The following is a 23,082-nucleotide window of genomic DNA, read 5'->3' on the forward strand; positions in this document are numbered from 1 at the left end:
ACTTAAGATTCGTGCGCGCCCTATATTTTTTGTTGCTTACTGCATTTGATTCCTACACTCTTCTTATCTCCCTCTGATGATGCTATTTCGATGAATAATTTGCTTAGCTACTTTTCATCTTCTGTCGTTTTTCTTATAAAAAGCTTAGATTTACCACTCTTATAACGCGGCGATTTACTCACTTTTGTCCTTGCTCTTCTACTTTCCTTCCGGGCCCCTTCGTCTGATGTCCGCCTTACGGATATTAGGTAATCTCAAAATCACGTGAGAAAACAATATCGGATTATAAATTGTCCGTTCTAGTTAAATCAGGAACAGACGCTAGTCTATATCCGGGTTAGGGCTAGATTTCAATATTAATTATATAAGCAGTAGAGTCATAAAAGTAATTAAAGGTAAGTAACTAAATTACTTGTCAAGAGAAAGTTCCATGGAAGAGCTCGAAGTTCAGTGAACAAGGAGCCATTGTTTTCTGTCATTTAAGGGGCTCGTCCATGACCGTCACCTAAACTAGCAACGCTCTCTGGATAACATCTCACTTGATCAGAAACGGCAGTTTAAGCCGTGAGCCAGTCCCCCACCTCCATTATTATAGACCGCAGCGTACGATGGCTCCAAAGGCAAAGCAGCAGCGGGGAGGAGGAGCGCCTAAGGGGAATAAGAAGCGTGGTGAGGGTGTAGCGAGACGAAGAGACCCCATGCTGGATGAGAGACAACAGCCATTCCAGGCGGTGGTAAGTTGTTGACATCCCACTTACCTTGGTTCTAGAGTGTTGTATTATAGGAACATAATTAACTGTTTCACCTTAGGTTGTTACTGATATCTTTGAAACGCGATTCGAACCATTTACACTTGAGAAACCGAGGGTACGTTATTGCTTTACGCTATCTCGCGGTGCGGGGTTTGCTAAGATCTATGCGCCGGGTTTGACAGACTTCTTCTGTGAACAGTACTGAGAATTTGATATGAAATAGTGTCTTCTGCCCATCGCCAATACCCTCTTGATTGATTACACCCTTGAATTCCTGTCCAATGCGGGCATGGAGGAGATATTGCTATACGCTGGCGCGCATGCAGATATGCTAGAAACCTATCTCAAGTATGCTTCCCTACAAAGACTACAGGATGATGCGTGAGGACTAACGCCGTATTACTGTATAGTGGCTCAAAATGGAAATCGGACATATCGCCATTTACAAAAGTTCGACTTATCAGGACGGCAGCAACTACATTTGGAGAAGTTATGCGCGATCTACATGAGAAACACTTAATGAACGGCGACTTTCTCTTAGTTAACGGTGATGTTATCGGCAATATTCCGCTTGAACAAGCACTGATCGAGCATCGTGCCCGTCGACAAACAAATCGAAATGCCATCATGACCATGATCCTCAGAGAAGTAGGGGAATCAAATAGAGTTCGCAAGAGTGCGGATGCACCGTTGTTTGTCATTGATCCCACAAAAGATAGATGTTTACACTACGAAGAGCTTCAATACCATCCACATGACGGATACGACCTGCCGTCTAACCTCGAAATAGACCCAGAGCTTCTTGATGCACATGCAGAGATCGATGTTCGCAACGACCTCTATGACTGTCGAATTGATATATGTACTCCTGAAGTCCTTGGGCTATGGGCAGACAGCTTTGACTACCAGTCTCCGCGCACCCACTTCCTTCATGGCGTACTGAAGGACTACGAACTTAATGGAATGACCATCCACACACACATCATGAAAGATCATTATGCGACCAGAGTTCAAAATCTGCACGCGTACGACCTCGTCAGTCGAGATGTTATATCGCGATGGACTTTCCCCCTTTGTCCAGACACAAACCTCTTCCCTGGATATTCCTACACATTCAAGAGAAACTTCGTTTATCAGGAACAAGGCGTTGTCCTGGCTAGATCTGCAACTATTCAAAGTCGGACTGTGATTGGTAAAGAAACGACAATTGGAGAAGGAGCCGTTATCACCAATAGTGTCATTGGCCGAAGGTGCAAGATTGGCAACAATGTTATACTTGATGGCGCGTATATCTGGGATGATGTTGTTGTAGGTGAAGCAACAGAGATAAGGCATGCCATTGTAGCCAACGGTTCAGTCATTGGAGACAAATGTCAAATCCAGCCTGGTGTATTGCTTTCATATGGTGTTAAGATCTCGAGTGGGACATCTATACCAGAGAGTATGAGTATTACCAAATTTCAGAGAGATCCAGATCAAAAGGTGCCGAATGACGAGAAACTTGTTGGAAAAGGCGGCGAAGGATTCGAATTCGTGTCGGAAGAAGACGAGGATGAAGAGGAAGCTGACTTTATACCTGGTCTATGTGAGTATAATGATGGCCCTGGGGGCATATCTGGTGATGGCACATTTACTAATTTCCGTAACAGTATACAACATGGCCGAGCTGTCGCTGTCCGACGCGTCCATCTCGACCCTTACGTCGGATAAAACAGAAGACGGTGGTTTCGGTTTCCGTTCGAGGTCGGGTAGTGTCAGCACAGCGGCATCTGATGACGACGGGCGAGACCAGTTCCACCATGACGCCGTATCTAGCGTTTTCGACGGCCTTAAAGAAGGTCTTAGCGCTGAGGTGGTGCAGCTAGAACTCGTCGGCCTGCGTATGAGCGCTAACGCATCTGAACACCAAGTCCGGCGCGCCGTGGTAGTGTCGTTTATGAAGTATATCCAGCACGTTACGGAGGCGGGTACCGTGGGCTTAGCAGACTCGGTGCGCGAACTTTTTAAGAAGTACAAGGACACAGTCATGCGAATCGTGTTTGATCACGACACGGATGATAAGCCAGACCAGGTGGACTTGCTGCTACTATTCCAGAAAGACCTAACGGAGAGGAATAAGGGAGGCAACATCTTACTCTTTACCGCCAAGGAACTTTATGATCTGGAGATAGTGGATTCTGAAGCCTTCTTGCAGTGGTGGGAAGATGAGAGGTCGACTAGCACACCTGAAATGGAGAGTGTTAGGACGCAGACTAAGCCATTCATTGAGTGGCTCGAGGCCGATTCAGACAGTGAGGAAGAGGACGATGACGATGGCGATGACGATGACGATGAAGATGACGAAGATGAAGAAGAGGAAAGCGATGCCTGATGGACTCTCTGCTCCATGAATAGAAAAACTAGGTAGCTCTATATTATAATTTACTCTGACCAAGTCATAACCGACAAAGCTCTCCTGAGGCTCAAGCTGAACTAGCATAATAGCATAACTATATGAACAAGGGACTCGTTAAAAAGGATAAACATCCTCTCCCTTTTTCCCTTCCAAATAACTATGTCATTGTCCTGCTCGAAGAACTAAAATCTCCATGCGGCTCTGCGGCTCACTAAGAAACTCTTACTACGTAAATTTGCATCATCCACCCAGCAAAGAATTATATGAAGGCGCAGCCTATATCATGACCTGAGATAAATATCATCCCCGACCCTAAGGGCAAGGATATGGTCTCAGCCTGCCCCTAGCCATCAAACACCCATCGAAAGTGAGAGATATGTTCGTGGAGGCCTGGCGCTAGTCACCTGTATGTAACTAGAGCCTTGCAACCACCCCAGGCCCTCGAAAGACAACATCCACAATCCGCCACGAGATCTCAGTCACCCGTGCAGTCACTCTTCTCTTCTACCAGCTGCCTGCTGGCCCCTCTTCCTTTCCAGACTGCCTGCTGCCTGATTTCGAGTGGACACGGCATATATCAGTCAGTGACGCCTCAGCTTATTTACATGTAGAGGAACCGTTTGCCTCCCCCGCCCACCGCTGCTGTGACGCAGTGCAAAGTAAACATTTTGGCAGTTATCGCTGTCAGGTGAGCTTTATTTTCATCACAGTTCTTCAACGCCACGTGGAAGAGTTAAGAGCTGAGGCAACTTTGCAGTAGGAACAGGATTACGACTCGAGTATACCGCATCGTCTAGAGCTGTGTCCTGAAAGCTCGTCTCTACGCTAGAAGATAATAACTTTATTGTTACCAAGCAGGTTAGGCGGTGGATGCTGCTGTCCTACTCTACGGCTAGGTACCGTTTGAGGAAGATCTTTGTTGGGTGGTGAAATCAGAATAGTGGCGTCAACGATGGATTCAGACGACGAGTTCATGACGGATGCGTCAAGTACACAGGAGTTCCTTGATACGCAAGACAGCGATAATGAGAGCTTGGGAGATGGTAAGCAGGTTGTACTCTGCTCTCAGTTCAATGAGAGTGTGGTGCTGGTGCAAGGCTAACTGAGCTGTCTGTATAGACTTCGAAGAGGATCTCGGAGGTTCCTTCACCTATGAAAAAGACATTAAGCCCGTACGGCATCCATACGAGACCGATTCAACCGCCCTCAGCCCAAACGATATCGCAAGGGAACAGAATGTGCAGATCAGTGAGGTCTCCTCTATACTCGGCCTGCCTGCAGAGAGTGCCGCCATTCTGCTACGGTTCGGCCGATGGAATAGAGAAAGGCTGATAGAGTCCTACATGGATCACCCTGAGAAGACACTCGAAGAGGCAGGCCTTGGCCCGACGTTCTCGTCGAACCCAAAGACCGAGATTATGCCCGGTTTCATGTGTGAGATTTGCTGTGAGGATGGTTCGGATTTACAGACCTATGCAATGCGTTGTGGACACAGATTCTGTGTGGACTGTTATAGTCACTATCTAGGACAGAAGATTAAAGAAGAGGGAGAGGCTGCGAGAATAGAGTGTCCACAGGATCAATGTCATCGGATTGTCGATTCCAAGTCTCTTGATTTACTTGTCTCGGAGGCTATAAGAGATCGGTAGGTCAAATCAGTTGGAAGAACCATCAAGGAGTTCCACTTTCCCTTTCAGAGATAATGCTAATGGATTCTCCTCGCCTTTTTAGGTACCGCACTCTTTTGATACGAACATATGTTGACGACATGCCAGATTTGAAATGGTGTCCAGCTCCTAACTGTGAATTCGCTGTTAGATGTGGTGTCAAGGAGAGAGATCTTTATCGTGTCGTCCCAACAGTACACTGTGCCTGCTCATTTGCTTTCTGCTTTGGATGCGACGTGGGAGACCACCAACCATGTCCCTGCGTCCTTGTTAAAAAATGGGTCAAGAAGTGCAAGGATGATTCAGAAACGGCCAACTGGATCTCAGCCAATACCAAAGAATGCCCGAAATGCCATTCTACTATCGAGAAGAATGGAGGCTGCAACCACATGACCTGTCGAAAGTGCAAGCATGAATTTTGCTGGATGTGTCTGGGGCCTTGGTCCGAACATGGAACCAGCTGGTACAACTGCAACCGGTTTGAAGAGAAAGGCGCCGCCGATACACGGGATTCGCAAACGCGTTCTCGCCAATCTCTCGAGCGATATCTTCATTACTATAACCGTTTTGCTAATCACGAGCAATCGGCCAAACTCGATAGAGATTTATTCCTGAAGACCGAGAAGATGATGGTAAATCTCCAGTCTCAATCTGGCCTATCTTGGATCGAGGTTCAGTTCCTTGACACTGCGTCACGCACTCTACAGGAGTGTCGACAGACGCTAAAGTGGACTTATGCATTTGCGTTCTACCTCGCACGCAACAACTTAACTGAAATTTTTGAGGATAACCAGCGAGACCTTGAGATGGCTGTTGAGAATCTAAGTGAAATGTTCGAGAAGCCAATCGCTGAACTTGCAGGGTTGAAGGTTGATATCCTGGACAAAACATCCTATTGCAACAAGCGACGAGTTATCTTGCTATCTGATACAGCTGAGAACTTAAAAGCAGGTATGTTTTTCTCTCATGGGTTCTAAGACTAAGACGTTGTCTGTCATGCTAACTTTGGTCGTCGATGCAGGTGAATGGTCATTTATTGTAGACTTGAAATGAACAACATTTCCTCTTCATCGTTGACCTTCATATGGTCACGGCATCCCCTCTCCAATTCCCTTTCTGGTTATACCTAGCATGATGTTTTACCCTGTCTCAAAAATGCGGACTATGCCCTCTCTTTCATACCGATTACTTGAGCTTCCATTGCGGTTCGCATCGCCTCTCTCATCATTTCTCTTTCTTTCAACTCAAATCATGACATACAATCCTTTCCGGTGAATTTATTACGATTATGCACTGCATCTCCTCAAACAACTATTTCTCTCTTCCAATCTAGATGTCTACATTAGTACCCTAGCTGTGCTATATGTACATTCACTCCCATCGCCCCATATTTCAATCTACCCTTTCTATGAGCCCAGAAAAGAAAAAAGGAGTATAAGTGTCTGCTGAGGTGGTTTTCGCTGTTTCCTGTTATTTATTCTATGACTTAGAGAGCGTTTACAGCCGTATCATCTTTCGAATATGTGAATACATTCGTTTCTCTCACATCTTCCTTTTTCGTCATTTAGCCGAGGTTTGTTGAATAGTCACGTGATTATCCTTATCAGATCAAAAAATATCAAATGAAAAAAAAGCAAAAGGTTGAGAGAAAAATAGTGCATGTCAGGACTGATTCTAGGTTAATATAGCCAAGTAGAACCAGGATAAGAGAAGACAGAGCACAAGACACGGCCAGGGAGGCCTATATGAAACGAGGGACGAACAGCAAGGAGCAAGGAGCATTGTTCGATCATCCTTGCAAAGGGCCAGGAAAGATATGTAGAAAAGCACGGAAGTTTCTTATCAGATGTCGCAGAACTCCACACAGATTCGGAGCTACTGGGTAGCGGAGATCAAGAACGAAAGAGAGGAAAGGCGTCAACGCAGGCAGCCGAAGGATCTGACGAAGACATCCTGGAGGCGAGACGGAGCCGCGGTAGAAACGGACACTTCTGTTCCTCCGATGATGGGGAAGCATATATATTGCCTATATGGCCCTAGATTACTCCATAGCTGTCGCGCGTTTCTCCCTGCAGTTCACTATCTCGGCCGTGTTTCCGGGGCGGATCTGATAATAGTTTTTTGGTGTCTTCCGGCACATCCGCAGAGTCCTCTTGAGACGAGGATGTAATTGGAAGGGTTGCTCTTTATACTGCCAACGCTGGTCGAACTGGGATAACCAGTTAAATCCGCTGTACGAGAGTCGGAGTTTCTCCAAGCGCGTTCAATCTCGGGTCCGGTATGGCGAACAGACAATATTGTCCCAGTTGGCATGCTTCAAGACAAACTGTGAGAGAGTGAGAGACGGAGAATGCACAAGAGCACTTCGTATCCCCCCATCGTCGACGAGCTTGTGAAGTACTAAAGACTATTTGTATTAAATGGAGCTGAGGTCCGCCCAGTCGATCGGAGAAAAAAAGAAACCTGTCAAAATTTTAGGCATTAGAAAAGAATTTATATCTTCTTCTCCAACGGCGCTCAAGATCTCACCTGTTTAATTTTTATCCGATACCTTTTTTTTTTTAACAGTCAAAAGGGTATTCCTGCTTGCCTTTCGGTGTTTTGCTGTTAACTAAGTTACTAAGTTGGTAGTTAATATTTTATCTCCGCAGAAAAACTCTCCCATCACCATTTTTTTTCTTCGCATCCTTCAGCTTCTCAGCTCCCAACCCCGTCTTCAGGATTCAAAGGGAGACAGTCTGGTTGAAGAATACCTCGTCGACGGTCTGAGGATTCACGAATTAGCGGGAATCCAGTCACCGTGAAGGTCACGGTTGAAGCAGGCGGCTCCGGCTGCGTACACGAGCCTTTCATGGCTTCTCCAGAACACCATGCTGTTGCTGCTGCTGAAGAGTTTGAGTACGTCCTGTTTTCTAGTCTGTATTGGAGACGCATTTCGCACTGTATCGAGCTCGAGAATCTCCTGGTGTTGGAGTTGTTGAGAGGGGACTGATTTTGCTAACCGTCGTTTTATATCGCCTTTTCTATAGGTATGAGGCACTTCCAGATAACTACACCCTTGGCCACAATATGCTGGCAGGCGCCTTTGCCGGCATTGCAGTACGTATCTTACAGCCTGATGCATTTGTATATATAAAAAGGGAGGATGTATGCAGGTGTTAACTTTGGCTGGCGCAGGAGCATTCGGTCATGTACCCTGTAGACTTATTGAAGGTAAGCTCCTCCATTCCGCAAAGACTGATAATACTCCCAATTTAACTGTGTAAGTACTGACTGAATTCTTCTTTGAATCATTTAGACAAGAATGCAAGTCCTAAATCCTGGTGCTGGTGGCCTTTACACCGGCCTCACCCACGCTGTATCAACCATCTCTCGTATCGAAGGCTGGAGGGCGCTATGGAAGGGAGTTTCTAGTGTTATTGTGGGAGCTGGTACGATATTTCCCCAATTCAACATTACTCTCAATCGTGTGAACCGCGATTTGCGCTTGAATTGCGGGCAGGAGAGCTGATATGAAATTTACATCGACACAGGACCCGCCCATGCCGTATATTTTGGTACATATGAAGTTGTGAAGGAGCTTGCTGGTGGAAATGTCGGCTCAGGCCATCATCCTCTTGCTGCAGGTTAGTCGTTACCCCTGCATTTTGAAGCTGTCATAAGACATATATTAACGCCTGATTTCTAGCTCTGAGTGGTGCTGCCGCCACTATTACTAGCGATGCGCTTATGAACCCATTTGATGGTATGCTATAATCAAAGGCGCCAAATAAGATCCATCGTATCTAATCCTTCAAAACAGTTATTAAGCAACGCATGCAAGTTCACGGATCAACTCACAGAACTCTTGTACAGTGCGCCAGAACAGTTTATAAAACCGAGGGCATCCGTGCCTTCTACGTCTCCTACCCGACCACCCTGTGCATGACCATTCCATTCACCGCAGCTCAATTTATGGCATACGAATCGACATCCAAAATCATGAACCCGACGAAACGATACGATCCTTTCACACATTGTATTGCTGGTGGTCTGGCGGGTGCGGTCGCCGCCGCGGTTACAACACCTCTAGATGTCATCAAGACTGTCCTACAGACAAGAGGCACAGCCCAGGACCCCGAGGCAAGAACTGCTAAGGGGCTCTTTAATGCCGCCAGACTGATCAAGAACCAGTATGGCTGGGCTGGATTCCTCCGTGGAATGCGCCCAAGAATCATTGCTACAATGCCGAGCACCGCTATTTGCTGGTATGTTTACGGTCTCTTATTCGCTTTGTCCTGCTACCCCGCCTCCATTAAGGATAAAGAAACTAACCGTATGTGATACAGGACTTCTTATGAGATGGCTAAAGCATATTTCAAGCGGATAACGAGTGAAGAATCTCATTGATAGAGAGGATGACCGCCATCAGTATCAAAAACCACATTAGCCACTTCTCACCGCATCTCTAGTGATCGAACATACCAAACCCCCATCAACCTTTTTTATCTTTAATCTCGTTTGTCTTTTTACGACTGTCATCGCCGACATGATCTACAGAAAGACGGAAAGGGTGGGATCCTAAAAAGTTAGCCATGGGATGGTTTCTCTTCTCCGGATTAGACTTATGTTTCTAGGTATCTGTTTAATGCTCCTTATTTTCTGTTATATTAGTGTCAAAGGCGTTGTTTGTCAACTTTTTTCAAAAGATATGGAATTATTCCCCCACTTGCTAGCTTAAACGAGCTTTGGGGGAGAGATCTGTATCTTACGGAAGGATTTTGTTATATTTGGTCGACTTAAACGCCTTGCTTCTGACTTGGATGTATATGTGATACTCCTCTTTAGCTATTACTACGATCTTACACTGAAATGTGCTCTGCTAAGACCTATTAAAGCTTGGAATATGATAAATAATTTTAGACAGGCTCTTTAATGTTCTTCTCAATTGATCTTTATATTAAATCTTCAAAGAAGGCATTGAAATCTAGTCCTTCACACAGAGGTTGATTTGCGTTCATGACAATCATTCATTATGTAGCAACCTCGATATTCTCGAAGTTAAAGCTGGGTTGCCCTGGTACTGCGCTTTGTGCAACGGGGGACAACCCTTCTTTTCTAACGCCTTCGAAGTTGGTTCCTGCATTTCCACCTTCTTCGACAGCAATGATCTCGACCTCCTTGGCCCCAGTAACCTTTTTCAGGTTCCCAACAATGTCATTGAGGACTTGCACTTCATCGAAGGGCATTTCTCGGCTGAAAACGTCCTCTGGCTTTTCATTACCTTGGATCAGGCGTTTCTTCAAACTTTGAACATAAGGCATGGCTTTCTTCATTTCGCCCAACTTCCCAACCTTAGCGTTGAGTCCCTTGTCATCAATGGTCAACTTAACAGCATCAAAAGCTTCGCGAACAAGGTCTATGTATTTGTCTTGCCATGCTGGGAACTTCTTAGAGACAAAGATGGTAATCTTCTTGGGATTTCGGGGGTCGAACTTGACGTTCTTGCCCTTTGAGATTCTCTTAATGAATGCTGCCTCAGAAGAAGTAATGTTTGAAGTTGTGGACCGGATATAAACCAGAGCTGATGACAGAGCGGCGGATGGCTCCGGAACATCTACGAAGCGGGCGTTTTGGATGGAATCCGGCTATAATTATGTCAGTATCTTAGATTTTCTTCGCATGCAGTCAAGTAAAACCTACCTTTTTGAGGACATCAAGCCACATGTGCTCAGCCCAATGAGGGGCAATTGGGCATATGAGGAGCGCCTGTAACTCGACATATCTGAGTATCAGATCACGATGCATACCGATACCAGAGGATGTAGCCACCTCACGGTAGAAATCCTTTGCGCTGGTGAAGTCGTAGAGTGCGGATTTCAAAGCCAACTTGAAATTGGTGCTAAATAGGTTATTTAGCATTAAACGGTCACAAAAAACAATGTCTTTCCAAACTTACTCGGCATAGTGTTTTCTTGCCTCTCGAGCCAGTGCATTCATTTCATTATCAAATACCTTGTCCAAGAAAGTGTCTGCTGGTCCAGTGCGGAGTGACTTGTCTGCAACAGTTTCCTCAATCCATTCCTTGAGGGTAAACATACGGAGAATATTGCTATTTGCCACGGTCTCGTCGAAGTTTGCATCTTCAATTGCATCACCTGCATCTGCGAAAGCAATACGAGTAGCATCTGCACCGTACTTATCAACGGCATCCCTGAGAGTTAAGAAATTCCCAGTACTCTTACTCATCTTTTCTCCGTTAAGTAGAAGATGTCCATTGGCTCTTACACCACGAGGCCAATATTCGCGTGGGAAGAGGGCAATGTGGATATAGAGGAAGAAGGTAAGATGGTTTTGGATAAGGTCCTTGCCAGAGATTCGAACATCTAGCGGGTACCAGTATTCGAATTCCCGTCTTAGACTCAGGAAAGATTCCTTGCTAATTCCACTTTTCTTGATCAAATCATCGTCAAGATCACGTCTGGCGAAAATGCAATCCCAGACATCATCTGTAAGTTGTTCAGGCTTGATGCCTAATTTGCCAGGTTCCTTACCGTATCGATCTGCGTGGAGAAGGTGAGAGATGGTGTAATAACACTGGTATATAGTACTGTCACTTAAACTTTCAACAAGGAATTGGGGATCCCAAGGAAGTTTAGACCCAAGGCCGTAAGTCCTAGCACATGCCCAACGATTGAGCCAGCCAAGGTTCTTTTCAAATCCATGGCGTGTTTCTTCCGAGTATGTGTTCAAATCATCAGTAACATATTTGAGTGTGGTGCTCTGCCATTCAGGGTCATTTTCGCCGTAATTGAGGAACCATTGGCCAAGGTATGCAACGACGCAGTCGTCACCACTTCTGCTAGTAACTTTGCCCATGGGGTCAGCGAATGGAAAGGCGTCGCCACTCTTGATAAGAGAATTGCGGACTTTCTCCTTGGCAGTTTGAACAGCCTCCCCCTTAAATTCACCAACAAGCATTTTACCCTTGTAAAAGCCCTCAGTATATGCTAGATCCTTTGCTTGGGCAAGCTGAACTGTGTCCTTTGGTGAGTTGATCTTGAGCTGTTTCACTAGAGCGGGAGCTGTAAGGTTTCCGTAGGTTGGGGTTTCAATAAGCGGGTATATTTCAAGCTCTGCCCACTCTTTTTGAATGCCATAGTAATCAGCTTTCTTTGCGAGGTCAGAGATAGTTGCAAAATCATCAGGACTGTCAGAAGGGACACAGCTGACAACACCAGTTCCCTTAGTAGCAGAAACAGTTTCCATAGGTAAGATCCTAACACCCTCTTTGTGCAAAGAAAGAGGAGCGTCTACAAGAGTACCAATTAGAGCAGAACCAGGGGCCTCAACGACTGGAGGCAGCTCATCTTGGGATTTTGGAAGATTATTAACATCAAAGAAAATTCCTTGGAATGCCATGTTCCATGCTGCTCGCTTGGTAATAACGTAGTACTCCTTCTCTTTCACTTTGAAGAGACCATAGGAAATGGCGGGACCAACGAAACAGCAAGTCTGCCCATACATGGTCTCTGGTCGTAATGTCGCAGGGACAAAATAAACATTCGCATCCTCTTCAATTTTCCCTTGGATGATCTCCTTTGCCTTTGGCGACCATTCTTTGACTTTTAATTTCATGGCGGTGTATTCCTGAGGGCCAATACCCTCCCCATCAAGCCTGTCGTGGTCCATGCATGGTTGGCCATCCTTGGGAGAATAAATTGTATAACGACTTCCATACAAGATTTTCCCCATCTCATGCAAACGAACCATCTGCCAGCGGACGAATGAGTCAAAATAGGGATTGACATCGGTCGTTACCATCTGTCTGCGCCAGTCAACTCTTGCTCCCATACTGTCAAGATCTCGTATCCATAGCGGAGGAAAGTGCTGAAGCCAATGCTCCGGATCCGCAAACTTATGAACCTCCTCGAGAGGTATCCCTAGAGCCATCATAATCTGGAATTGGTATTTTAACTTAACAGCTTTGCTAGCTGCTTTACTCTTTTTACCAGAGAACTTCGACAGATCTTCCTTGGCAATTTCCTGGGTTGGAGCAGGAACAGAGTCAACCTCCTCCTCTTCCTTATAATTTTCAAAGTTTTTGCCGAATTTCTTTATATCGTCCACCAGTTTATCAGCGCAAGCCCTGATAGGCATACCGGTACAATGGAACCCGAGGGGGAAAAGGGCCCTTTTCCCCTCCATTCTGGCGACTCCAGTCATAAATTCAATTTTACTCGCCGTGAAACTGTGTCCCGCATGGGGGGTTCCGTTCATGTAAGGGAAGGCCATAGTTCCAAAAAACTTTGGGTACTTCTCATGGAGTTCGGCCGATGACATGCTTTGCGCAGGAATTTCAGAAAGCGACGGAGCATCGACCTCAAAGACCTTTTTTTCTTTCCATAGTGCCTGATATTTTTTCTCCAAGGCAATAAGTGTATCTCTTTTCTCTGTCTGCAATATGGGTCAGTAGGTGAAGCAGGGAGGTACTTGCAAGGATATCTCTACTCACATTCTCGAGTTTCAACGTGTTTTTCGAGCTGTCAAGCGCGGCAGCGGCAGCCGCAGAGACAGAGGCGGCCATACCGACAAAGATACAGAAATGTCTTCTAATTGAGCTTCAGAATCTGTACTTCTATCCTGGTGAAATTCAACCCACCCAAAGATTGTACGTGGGGTTTTCCTTATCAAAAGCTGACTCATACGCATGGTCACGTGTATTATTTCTCTTTCGGAATCGGTATTTTATTTATCCGTTCCTACCAAAATTCTCTCGAGAAAGCTCAAATTATTGAACGACGGGAAAGCAGAGCGAGACACAATATCGACACGCACTACTCTATTCTTCTTGTTTCTGTCATTTACTCGGTTCACGATAATTGCTGCTGTGAGAGAGTATTTCTGTTTTAATCTGTCATAATGGTTTCAATTTTGCGGAGGATGAGAGCCTTGAAGGCTGTAAGTTTTTCCCATATATCTTTATATTGAAGCCGAATTTGATTTACTGACTTTTGGCGCTGTCCTTTAGAGGGTATGTGAATTTATTTCAGACTATATGCCGTGACTGCACGATGCGGTGGCAGGACGGGTATCAATTGGAACAAGAGCTAATTAGCTACGGTTGGGATGAATAGCTTCTACATATCAGAGTCGGCCTCGGAGCTGCGGTTTTACCCTCACAATCCGCAAACTCAACCTCGACCATACCTCCAGTTACCCGCCTCCACCTCACGTATTACAGAAAAATGCATGAAGGCCATCATGGAGCCCGCAAATTCTGGCGCTTATGCCTCCCCCGATTAAAATATTACAACCCTGCAGTGGGAATGACGGTCAAACAGCTAGATGATGAAGCTGGACCTGCCATATTATCTATATACTCTGCCAAAACCGCAGATGGTACGACAGCCGCAGGATCGGGGACTCTCGATAGCTATGCTCCGCCTCCCACGGAATCGGAGACGGTCAGAACAATCGATGTAAAGGGCAAGGATGTGGAACAGATATGGGCGGCATTTAAATCCCTGACAAAGGCGGAGAATGTGCCGGTAGAAGAGGAGGATAAGAAGGAGATGGAACTACAAGCTAAATTGAATGCTCAAAGTGAGATTGATCGACAGCGAGTAGCTATGGTTCGAAAAGCGAGAAAGGATCAAGAAGCCATGTTGGAGGCTGCAAAGGCAGCAGTCGCCAAACAACGGGAGGAGTAGAGGACCCACATGAGTTTCAATGTACCATACCCTTGTTTCTTTATTTTGTAATTTATACTTGATGCTGTTTATTTGCTTGGACGCTCATATAAAAGCTAGCTTTCTGAGTGTTGCTGTGGAGGTGATCAATACTGGCAAGGAGTTGGTTGTTCTTGGATTGTATATTAGGGCTAGGCATATCAGACGGCCTTGGTAGAAATGCATTACCTATACACCGGCCACATTTCGAAGGTTATGTACAAGTGTTTCCAGCGGAACTTATATTAAGCGAATATAATAAATTAGATAAGGGAGGGAAAGGAAACAACATTAAGAAATCCCAGCATCCGGCTGCAACTTTGCAAAAGCGCAATTAAAAAAACACAATAGGCAAAAACAATGTACAGGAATATGCCTGGCCCATAGGTATATGTAACGGAAAAAGGGAAAGAGGCTTGCAACAAAGAGTAATTTAATGGAGATGGGCAAAAAGGTAGTTTATAATGGTAGGGTAGTGCTGCCAAAGGTCAAGTTAACTATTCTCAATGCTGGCTATTTTCATAAACAGATTCATGGCATGTGGTAGGCAGAAAGGAAGATCATTAGGAGCGGTCGGGGGTATAATTTGTTTCGCCTAGCATGGATTCACCAGAGGAAACAACAGGTGCGGCGGGAGCTACCGCTGCCGCTGGAGGTTGAGGCGATGGTGCAGAGGACACCACGGGTGCCTGCGATGCTCTGTTTGCGCTTGCTGACTGCAACCGCTGATCCAAGGCCTTGAGTGCCAGAGCTCTCCGTCGCTCAGCTTCTTCCCTTTTTCCTGACCTAAGCGGCCCACGGACGTTATTATTCAACAAGCTTGGGAGGCCGGCTTCTCCACGCGCCAGCACCTGTTCATTCCCTGAAGCAACATCTTCAGCCGAGAATGGGGTACATATACGAAGGACCACCAAGACGGCGAATATTTGGTCAGCAACCAAGTTAATGGGAGGTTGTATGGCGTCCGGAAAGAAACATGCAAAGGCAAATGTATCACTAGCATCGCCTTTGGTGCCCTGGCCACTTGTGGAGGTGCCCGATAAATCAGGCTGGTATTTAAAGAATCGGAGAAATGTCCAACTGATGAGCAGCCCGAGCCAGCTGAGATGGAATGCAACATCTGTTCCGAGAAAGAGGGCACCGATAAGGTTGAGGAGTAGAAATATAGCTGGAAAATGCTTTACTCGTATCTTGACGAGGCCACGGAGAATGGTGACTGTGTGTTCAGGGACTAGTTGTTTAAACGCAACGAGGAATGCGGACTGTACGGCAATCCCGCCGCCTATTCCCTTCATACTAAAAAGCAAAGCCAGCAATACGTTAGTAGATCGTAGAAGACACCAGGAGGACGCAAAAGTACATACGCAATCTCAGGCTGGCCGCGAACTACAGCCGTGGTCAGATAAAGCAATACCATGGATAGATTCGAGGCCAGAGCAAGCACCAGGATGAATTTCCCAAACTCCCTCGAGCCCCAGGCCCGTTCTAAATATTTTCCTCCATAAAACATCGTGGCTCCATTGATCAGGAGAGTGACGATATTCTGTTCCACAAAGGTTGCGCATAGAAGCGTCCATGGGTAGAAGAGTATCTTTGACGGAACGGCGAGGAAGTACGGCACAGCAGTAGCTGAGGACGATGATTCACCAACAGCATAGTGTTTATATCTCGTCGCCGTGTGCAGAACGAATAGCACCGCTATGCTTGTGAGGATCGTGCGAGTAACCGGGGGGATGTTGACTCGTAGCATGGTGGCCACAGAAACAAGAGCAAGGCCGTGTATATAGAGTAGAGTAGGGGATGTGATGGCCTGCTCGCAGCGTACGGCATGGGATACGAGCTTGAGAGCAGTGTCCTCGTCCCTCGTCCGTCTCGTCTTGTTCCCTCTCTCCCTCTCTTCTTCTTCTTCTTTTTCTTCTTCTTCGTCTTGTTCAACATCAAAAAAGGCGTAAACATTTTTGGGCTTTATGCCAGTCACGTGATGCATAAATCCGACGAATGCCTAATTCGGACATTTCAACCTCATCTTTTTCTGTTCTTCTTTTCCCTCCAAACTTCATACACACGCATACGTCGCAACGTCCAACATCCAGTGTCTACGCTGTCTACGCTGTCTATGCACCGTCTAGATAGACCTGCTTCAACAATCTCTCAGTCGTCTCTGTCCCTGGCGCTTATCTAAGCAGGGGCCTATAAGCCGCCACTGCTGCGCCAAGCCGCGCTCGAACTGCGAACTGCCGCTGGATTTCTCCATCTCGAACTCCCAGCGCGGTGCATGATCATATTCTCCGACTCTTAGACAATTCAACCTCGTCTGCCCTGAGACCCTCCATAAAATTGCACAGTCTTACAACCCGACAACATCCCGAGTCTGCGCAAAGACGGCCAGACCAGTAATAGTGCCCGAAGCTCCACTGGAAAACCGCAGCGCAACCTTGAGGGCCCAGCAAGCAGCTTCTGTGATCAACCCTCCACAAATCAGCATTTTGCGAATGGTTGAACCCTTGCCTCTCCGCGTTGGCATCGAAAATTGTCCCTATTTTATTCCTGCTTCGAACATTTCCGCCGTGGATCAGCAAAACCTTGCTTTCACAACGCTTCTTCCGTCTGTCAGTCTTTGACCGCGCGCACACCTCTTTTTCGCCTGGCCAGACTGAAGGCCAGACAGCCAGACAGCCCAGCCAGCTTTACCAACCTGACCGACAGCTTCCCCGGTTTCTTGTAGGGCTCGGGGGTCCCTCGACCTAACCATTCGGATCATCTCGCTCTTCTTAGCGGCGGCAGTTTTTCCCATTCCCTGCTTGCATCCTCGTCCGCCCATCTTATTTTCATTTCAACATTTTTGCGCCGACGAGTTTTTTTTTTTTTTTTCTCTTTTGTGACTGATATGGTCAACATTCATTTTTCACTGGAATATCTGATCACTGACCTAACCGTGGTATACAAAAAATCGCCATGGCGGGTGGCGCGCTCACTTCTCACCATGTAAATTATTTAATATGGAGGTCAGTTCACGGTTCCCTGCTTGTTTTTTGTCCCATTTCGCGACGTTACGTACGTCTCCACGTATAGGAAAAAATATACTGGAAGTCGCGAATACTGACACTGCTGGGATTGTATAGATATCTGCAAGAATCAGGTTTGTTTGAACATCAAGTCGACGTGGCAATGGACGTTCGCGGCTAATCTAATCCACGTCTTAGGACATGGAGAGGCGGCTGTCATGCTTCAACGGGCATGGAATCCCAATCCACAAAATCTACCATTTGCACCTTACATACAATCTCATGCGCTTGTATCATTAGTACAAAAGGGCCTTCAATATCATGATCTCGAGCGATCAGTAGATCAGGTAAGTTTATCCAATGATACAGGCTTTAACGACCATCCAATACTCACAGCTATATCAAGAATGGACATATAATACCCGAGGCACCAACACCCTTTTTTGGGCCTCTTTTGGACAAACCTAGTTCGCCGCAGGCAGCAGGTAAGCAAGACCTAGCTAACGGATCTGTTGGTGAGGGAGTATCCATGCCCTCGTCTCCAAAGACCGTTGGCTCTCGAAAATCCGCGCCAGAGGCCACGGCCAATGGGCACGTTCAAGGTGATCTTACCGCCCGCAAAACCGGTGAGGGAGGCGATGAAGATGGGGATACGTTAATGCATCCCGACACGCCCATAGGGGCTGATAAGCAGCCTGAAGAATCCCAGTCAAAGTCTCCGAAATCTCCTTCCAGGCCATCGTCACCCGCAGTTGAAGTGGTAGTGGATGCTGACGGAGACGTGGGGATGTCCGCACCGCCCACTCCTATATACACATTAACAAATGGACAGAGCGTTGGAGTTCAAATCGCACCACCAAAAGCTATCGATTTAACCACCGACACTGCTTTGCTAGATCTTGGTGCCAATAACCATGTGATTAAAACGGCCTGGCGGCCCGGCGACTCCCTTTTAGTTGGAGCTAGTGCAGAATCATATTGCGGACTTTGGAAACTTATGGGGCAGCGCTCGCTGAGCTCGCCGAGCCATGAGATACTAACTAATACTGTGAATGTCACAGCTATGGAATGGGAGCCATCGGGCGCCATCCTAGCTGTTGCAACGTACTCTGATTTTGAGGGTGCTGTTGGCCTTTATAGCCCACGAGGAAAGATGACAAAATCCCTACCATGTATGCCCGGACTGGTATCAGGGCTAAGATGGTCCGAGAATGGGGAACGCATTATCTTTACTGTTTCTGATGGCAGTCGGTCTAAGCTGCTCATGTGGGACAAGGAGATATCAACTACTGAATACGTCAACGGTCAACTTATCGACGGTGCAATCTACGAGGTCTTATGGTCTGCAGATGACGAGGTATATGCTTGTGGGGATGGTGCTATATACCGATTCCGCGTCACCAACGAAATCGAGCTATCCGAAACCTTCCGCTGGGAAGAATACTCTCAGGAGCCATGGACGCTGATTAAGTCAACACAATGGAAGGAGTCAAGTGTAGTTGCTACTGTATCGACATCTAGTTCGACCTCTAATATTTGGATACCCAGCCACGATATAAAAGTTGAATCTGCACACCACGGAATAATTACATCCCTGGAATTCAGGCCTCGCCCAAAACCCCATTCCCATTCTCAAACCCTGGTCAACGGAACAGGAAAGGATCCTGCACTAATTCTGGCTACGTCCTCCATGGACGAGACGATCAAGATTTGGAGCGTCGATTGTTCCTCAAAGACAGTAAATTGTCTCCACCGCCTCTTCCTCGGCGCATCACTGCCAGCGCTATCTTCTGCTTTCTCCCCCGATGGGTATGCAATTGCAGCTGTCAGCTATGATAAGTTATTTATCTGGAACGTCGAGCGTGGAGGCACACCGATGGCGACCTGGCCCATCCCAAACGATGAAACTAAGGACGAATCGAGCCAGGATGATACCAATGGTGCCGTTAATGGCATCCCATCCGTACTTGATCGGCCCCTTTCGTGGGATAGCGATGGAAAGAAATTGGCGCTTGGTTTTGGTAGCAAGGTATATTATATTCACTTCCCTCTATGTCGCTTAGCTTCCTACTAACAATTAAATTTAGATTGCAATTATTAATTTACAACGATAATATCGACTTCAAAAAGGAACCTGCGAACCCTCTAATGTATAAATTAACAGCCAGTTAATTCCGCCTAGCCCCTCTCCCGTCCGTTCACGAACCACTAATAGACAAGATTAATAATACACTGTTTGTATAAGAAAGAGAGAGAGAGAGAGTTGAAAAGTGTTCGATCTCCCTAGCGACTCTTGTCCATTGAACGAGCCCGAAACCCGTCGGTTGCATCGTTCCATCCTCGCATCCAGGCGCTCAACCCGTCTAGCAGACTATCCCTCTGCTCTTCAAGCCTGTCCATCTGCTCAAAGTACTTCGAGCGCCTGCCTTTTGGTTTAGATGGCCTTTTAAGAATTGGATCTAGATGGAAACTGCTATCATTCTGACTTTTCCAGTGACTTAGCCAGGTTTCCAGTCCAGAAACGGTACCGCGCATACATTCTAGCTCGATGGTGTTATTGAACACCTGGTAATGACTGAGTGGATTGTTAGCGGGTAATATAAAAAAGGGAGGGGGCGGGTAAGGGGGTATCGACTGCATACAGCGAGTTCACTTCGTTTTCCAGCTCCGAGACACGGGCTGACAATTTCTCGCACCTTGTTTGATACTGTTCCTGGATCCGATTCTGTTCGACTCGCCGCTGCCGAAAGTGTTCATTTGCTCTCGTCAGACGGTCCAGTATAATCAAGAGCTCACGATCATTCTGCGGAGCCTTTTTATTCGAACGGGCAGCTTCCACTTGACCTCCCGTTGATGATACCACTTCTCCTAACGATTCCACGCCATCAGGTGACTGATGCTGCACGCTATCGCATCCCTGTGCCTGCGCAGTCAACGCCTTCTCCAGCGCCGAGCAAGAGCCACGAAAGATATCTGAATCCTGGGACGAAAGGACTGCCTGAGATGGAAGCCTGAAGCTCAGGTCGATGAGGAGTCGTAAATTTTCTCGTATCTCGCCAACGTCTAAGCATGACCCTTGTTCGATGCACTCTGGTTTGATAGGTATCTCCGTGCAGCCTGCCTGTGGAGAGCATCCGCTTGCCATGGATAATAACATTGGAGAAAGAAAGAGAATGCTGTTGGCTCAGATTGTTCCTGTCTTGCATATGTAATTTTTTTTTGTTGATCTGTTCAATTCATCCTACTCCGGGCGAGTGTTTGACTTTCAACCGTTTTGTTGCTGTTGTGTAAATTAAACGACCAATGACATATATTCCATATTATGGTATGCACCGGGGGGGAGTAATGGAAAGTTGTCAACCCAAAGATCCGACGATGCCGCTAATATTTAAACGATGCAGGATTCTCGCTCGGTGAGTGGCCGCCGGGGCTGTGTATCTGTATTTATAGCTTTTATTTCGCCGTTCAGGGCTGGTCCCGCCTTAAGTTAGTTAACGTGTTGTATTTAGCTGGGGGCGAGCAGCAGCCTCAATAATTCGACGTTCTTCTTTCCCTCCGGCCCGCGACTCAACGACTTCTCCTCCTCCGTCCCGCCTTGGATCCCATATAAGACAGGCCTAGGATACGTTTTGGATAAAAGCGATTATTCTTAGAAAGAAAAAAGACAAGAAACATCTCTTCTACGCTTCCACAATGGCTCCGAGAGTATGTGAACTTCTTCCCGCCCCACTAGTACGCATAGCTGTGACGCTATGGCTGAAATAACCTGAAATATTCTAGCTGGGATTGTCGAATGAAACCGACTTAAGATGCTGACCTGGATGTGTATAGGCTGCTATTCAACCATCCATTGACACAGTGAGGGATGTGCTCTCGCAGTCAAAGGGATCACCCAACGCACCGAACATCGTCCCGGTGACTGCTTCGATACCAGCAGACCTTCTGACTCCCACAGTCGCATATCTCAAGGTTGCTGCCAAGTGAGTTGATCTGGCTGTGGGTTTGTGGATAGAGAGCTAACGGGATGCTGGTGGAAGCTCGAAACGGTCGTTCCTTTACGAGAGTGCGGCGACGACAGAGACGATTGGCAGATACAGCTTCGTTGGAGCCGGTACGTCCTTACATGGTACACCCAGTTTACTGGTGTGGATATGTTCATAGCTAATACTGAGTGCTTTTTTTTTTCTCTAGATCCCAAGAAGGTGCTTGTATCCGGCCCTGGCCATGGACCGGAATGTGACCCCTTGCCACTCCTTGAGAAGGAGATTTCACAGTATCGCGTTGCAACCGTTCCGGGACTGAAGCTGCCGCCGCTTACTGGAGGTGCAATTGGATACGTTGGATACGACTGCGTCAGGTACTTTGAGCCCAAGACTGCTCGCCCCATGAAGGATATACTAGGCATACCCGAGTCGCTGTTTATGCTGTTTGATACCATCATCGCATTCGACCACTTTTTCCAGGTGATCAGGGTGATAACGTATCTGCATGTCCCCGAAGGGGGAGCAGACATAGAAGGACCCTACAAGGAAGCAGATGAATTGATTCAGAAGACGATTCAAACGCTGTTACATCCTGATGTGCCACTTCCTCCACAGCCTCCAATCAAGCCTGACCAGGTTTACACGTCAAATATTGGTCAGTCCGGTTACGAAGGCCACGTTCATCGACTAAAGGAGCACATCGTGAAGGGTGACATCTTCCAGACTGTTCCCTCTCAACGGCTTGCCCGGCCTACGACGATCCATCCATTTAACCTGTTCAGACACCTGAGATCTGTGAATCCGTCTCCGTACCTGTTTTACATTGATTGTGCCGACTTCCAGATCGTGGGTGCCAGCCCCGAGCTTCTCGTCAAAGAGGAGGCAAGAAGGATCATTACCCACCCTATTGCCGGCACTGTTCCAAGAGGCAAAAGCCCGGAGGAAGACGAGAGCCTTGCCGAAGAGCTCCGCAGCAGCTTGAAGGACCGTGCCGAGCATGTCATGCTGGTCGACCTGGCCAGGAATGACGTGAACCGCGTCTGTGATCCAGCAACGACCCAGGTCGACCGACTCATGGTCGTCGAGAAGTTCTCCCATGTCCAGCACCTGGTGTCCCAGGTATCTGGTGTCCTACGACCGGACAAGACTAGGTTCGATGCCTTCCGATCTATATTCCCAGCCGGGACAGTCAGTGGCGCCCCCAAGGTGCGAGCAATGCAACTCATCGCCGAGCTGGAAGGAGAGAAACGTGGTGTCTACGCCGGGGCCGTTGGGTATTTCGGATACAACCGCAGCAGTCTGGATGGAAAGGAGATCGTCGACGGCGCCATGGATACATGCATTGCCCTCAGGACAATGGTGCTGAAAGACAACGTCGCCTATCTCCAGGCCGGCGGTGGCATCGTCTTTGATTCTGATCCCTATGATGAATATGTCGAGACCTTGAACAAACTAGGCGCAAACATCCAGTGTATAAAGGGGGCAGAGGAGCGGTATCTCGCCCTAGAGAAGGAGCATGCCAGTAAATAGATCACATAGGTCGCATAGAGCTTCAATCCATCTTGTCCCT

General features: G+C 47.0%; 10 protein-coding genes across 10 annotated transcripts; 6 read left to right on the top strand and 4 right to left on the bottom strand.

Annotated features, from left to right (window-relative positions):
* Nucleotides 1–608: 608 nt before the first annotated feature.
* Nucleotides 609–3,123, top strand: MCYG_03257 (translation initiation factor eif-2b; the record flags this gene model as incomplete). The annotated part of the gene is made up of 4 exons (XM_002847705.1): nt 609–734; nt 976–1,133; nt 1,163–2,337; nt 2,402–3,123. The coding sequence occupies 4 exons, from the start codon at nt 609–611 to the stop codon at nt 3,121–3,123; spliced, it is 2,181 nt and encodes a 726-aa protein (XP_002847751.1).
* Nucleotides 3,124–4,099: 976 nt separating this feature from the next.
* On the top strand, nt 4,100–5,867 carry MCYG_03258 (IBR domain-containing protein; the record flags this gene model as incomplete). Its single annotated transcript, XM_002847706.1, has 4 exons — nt 4,100–4,226; nt 4,267–4,792; nt 4,879–5,765; nt 5,836–5,867. The coding sequence occupies 4 exons, from the start codon at nt 4,100–4,102 to the stop codon at nt 5,865–5,867; spliced, it is 1,572 nt and encodes a 523-aa protein (XP_002847752.1).
* Nucleotides 5,868–7,665: 1,798 nt separating this feature from the next.
* MCYG_03259 (mitochondrial RNA splicing protein) lies at nt 7,666–9,203 on the top strand (the record flags this gene model as incomplete). The annotated part of the gene is made up of 8 exons (XM_002847707.1): nt 7,666–7,712; nt 7,844–7,913; nt 7,992–8,027; nt 8,113–8,245; nt 8,348–8,440; nt 8,503–8,559; nt 8,617–9,061; nt 9,143–9,203. The coding sequence occupies 8 exons, from the start codon at nt 7,666–7,668 to the stop codon at nt 9,201–9,203; spliced, it is 942 nt and encodes a 313-aa protein (XP_002847753.1).
* A 623-nt stretch (nt 9,204–9,826) lies between these two features.
* On the bottom strand, nt 9,827–13,380 carry MCYG_03260 (leucyl-tRNA synthetase; the record flags this gene model as incomplete). The annotated part of the gene is made up of 4 exons (XM_002847708.1): nt 9,827–10,441; nt 10,497–10,695; nt 10,753–13,250; nt 13,309–13,380. 4 exons carry the CDS (start codon nt 13,378–13,380, stop codon nt 9,827–9,829), a joined length of 3,384 nt encoding a protein of 1,127 aa, XP_002847754.1.
* A 335-nt stretch (nt 13,381–13,715) lies between these two features.
* MCYG_03261 (50S ribosomal protein Mrp49) lies at nt 13,716–14,506 on the top strand (the record flags this gene model as incomplete). The annotated part of the gene is made up of 2 exons (XM_002847709.1): nt 13,716–13,754; nt 13,931–14,506. The coding sequence occupies 2 exons, from the start codon at nt 13,716–13,718 to the stop codon at nt 14,504–14,506; spliced, it is 615 nt and encodes a 204-aa protein (XP_002847755.1).
* Nucleotides 14,507–15,087: 581 nt separating this feature from the next.
* Nucleotides 15,088–16,274, bottom strand: MCYG_03262 (transmembrane protein 115; the record flags this gene model as incomplete). The annotated part of the gene is made up of 2 exons (XM_002847710.1): nt 15,088–15,820; nt 15,889–16,274. 2 exons carry the CDS (start codon nt 16,272–16,274, stop codon nt 15,088–15,090), a joined length of 1,119 nt encoding a protein of 372 aa, XP_002847756.1.
* A 529-nt stretch (nt 16,275–16,803) lies between these two features.
* Nucleotides 16,804–17,345, bottom strand: MCYG_03263 (uncharacterized protein; the record flags this gene model as incomplete). The annotated part of the gene is made up of 2 exons (XM_002847711.1): nt 16,804–17,071; nt 17,158–17,345. The coding sequence occupies 2 exons, from the start codon at nt 17,343–17,345 to the stop codon at nt 16,804–16,806; spliced, it is 456 nt and encodes a 151-aa protein (XP_002847757.1).
* A 134-nt stretch (nt 17,346–17,479) lies between these two features.
* On the top strand, nt 17,480–19,603 carry MCYG_03264 (WD repeat protein; the record flags this gene model as incomplete). Its single annotated transcript, XM_002847712.1, has 3 exons — nt 17,480–17,573; nt 17,647–17,876; nt 17,936–19,603. 3 exons carry the CDS (start codon nt 17,480–17,482, stop codon nt 19,601–19,603), a joined length of 1,992 nt encoding a protein of 663 aa, XP_002847758.1.
* A 209-nt stretch (nt 19,604–19,812) lies between these two features.
* MCYG_03265 (uncharacterized protein) lies at nt 19,813–20,674 on the bottom strand (the record flags this gene model as incomplete). The annotated part of the gene is made up of 2 exons (XM_002847713.1): nt 19,813–20,104; nt 20,172–20,674. The coding sequence occupies 2 exons, from the start codon at nt 20,672–20,674 to the stop codon at nt 19,813–19,815; spliced, it is 795 nt and encodes a 264-aa protein (XP_002847759.1).
* A 470-nt stretch (nt 20,675–21,144) lies between these two features.
* Nucleotides 21,145–23,042, top strand: MCYG_03266 (anthranilate synthase component 1; the record flags this gene model as incomplete). Its single annotated transcript, XM_002847714.1, has 4 exons — nt 21,145–21,234; nt 21,361–21,509; nt 21,567–21,640; nt 21,721–23,042. The coding sequence occupies 4 exons, from the start codon at nt 21,223–21,225 to the stop codon at nt 23,040–23,042; spliced, it is 1,557 nt and encodes a 518-aa protein (XP_002847760.1).
* Between the last annotated feature and the right edge of the window lie 40 nt (nt 23,043–23,082).

This window comes from Microsporum canis, genomic scaffold (genome assembly GCF_000151145.1).
Source record: "Microsporum canis CBS 113480 supercont1.3 genomic scaffold, whole genome shotgun sequence".
NCBI classification, from domain to species: Eukaryota; Fungi; Ascomycota; class Eurotiomycetes; order Onygenales; family Arthrodermataceae; genus Microsporum; species Microsporum canis.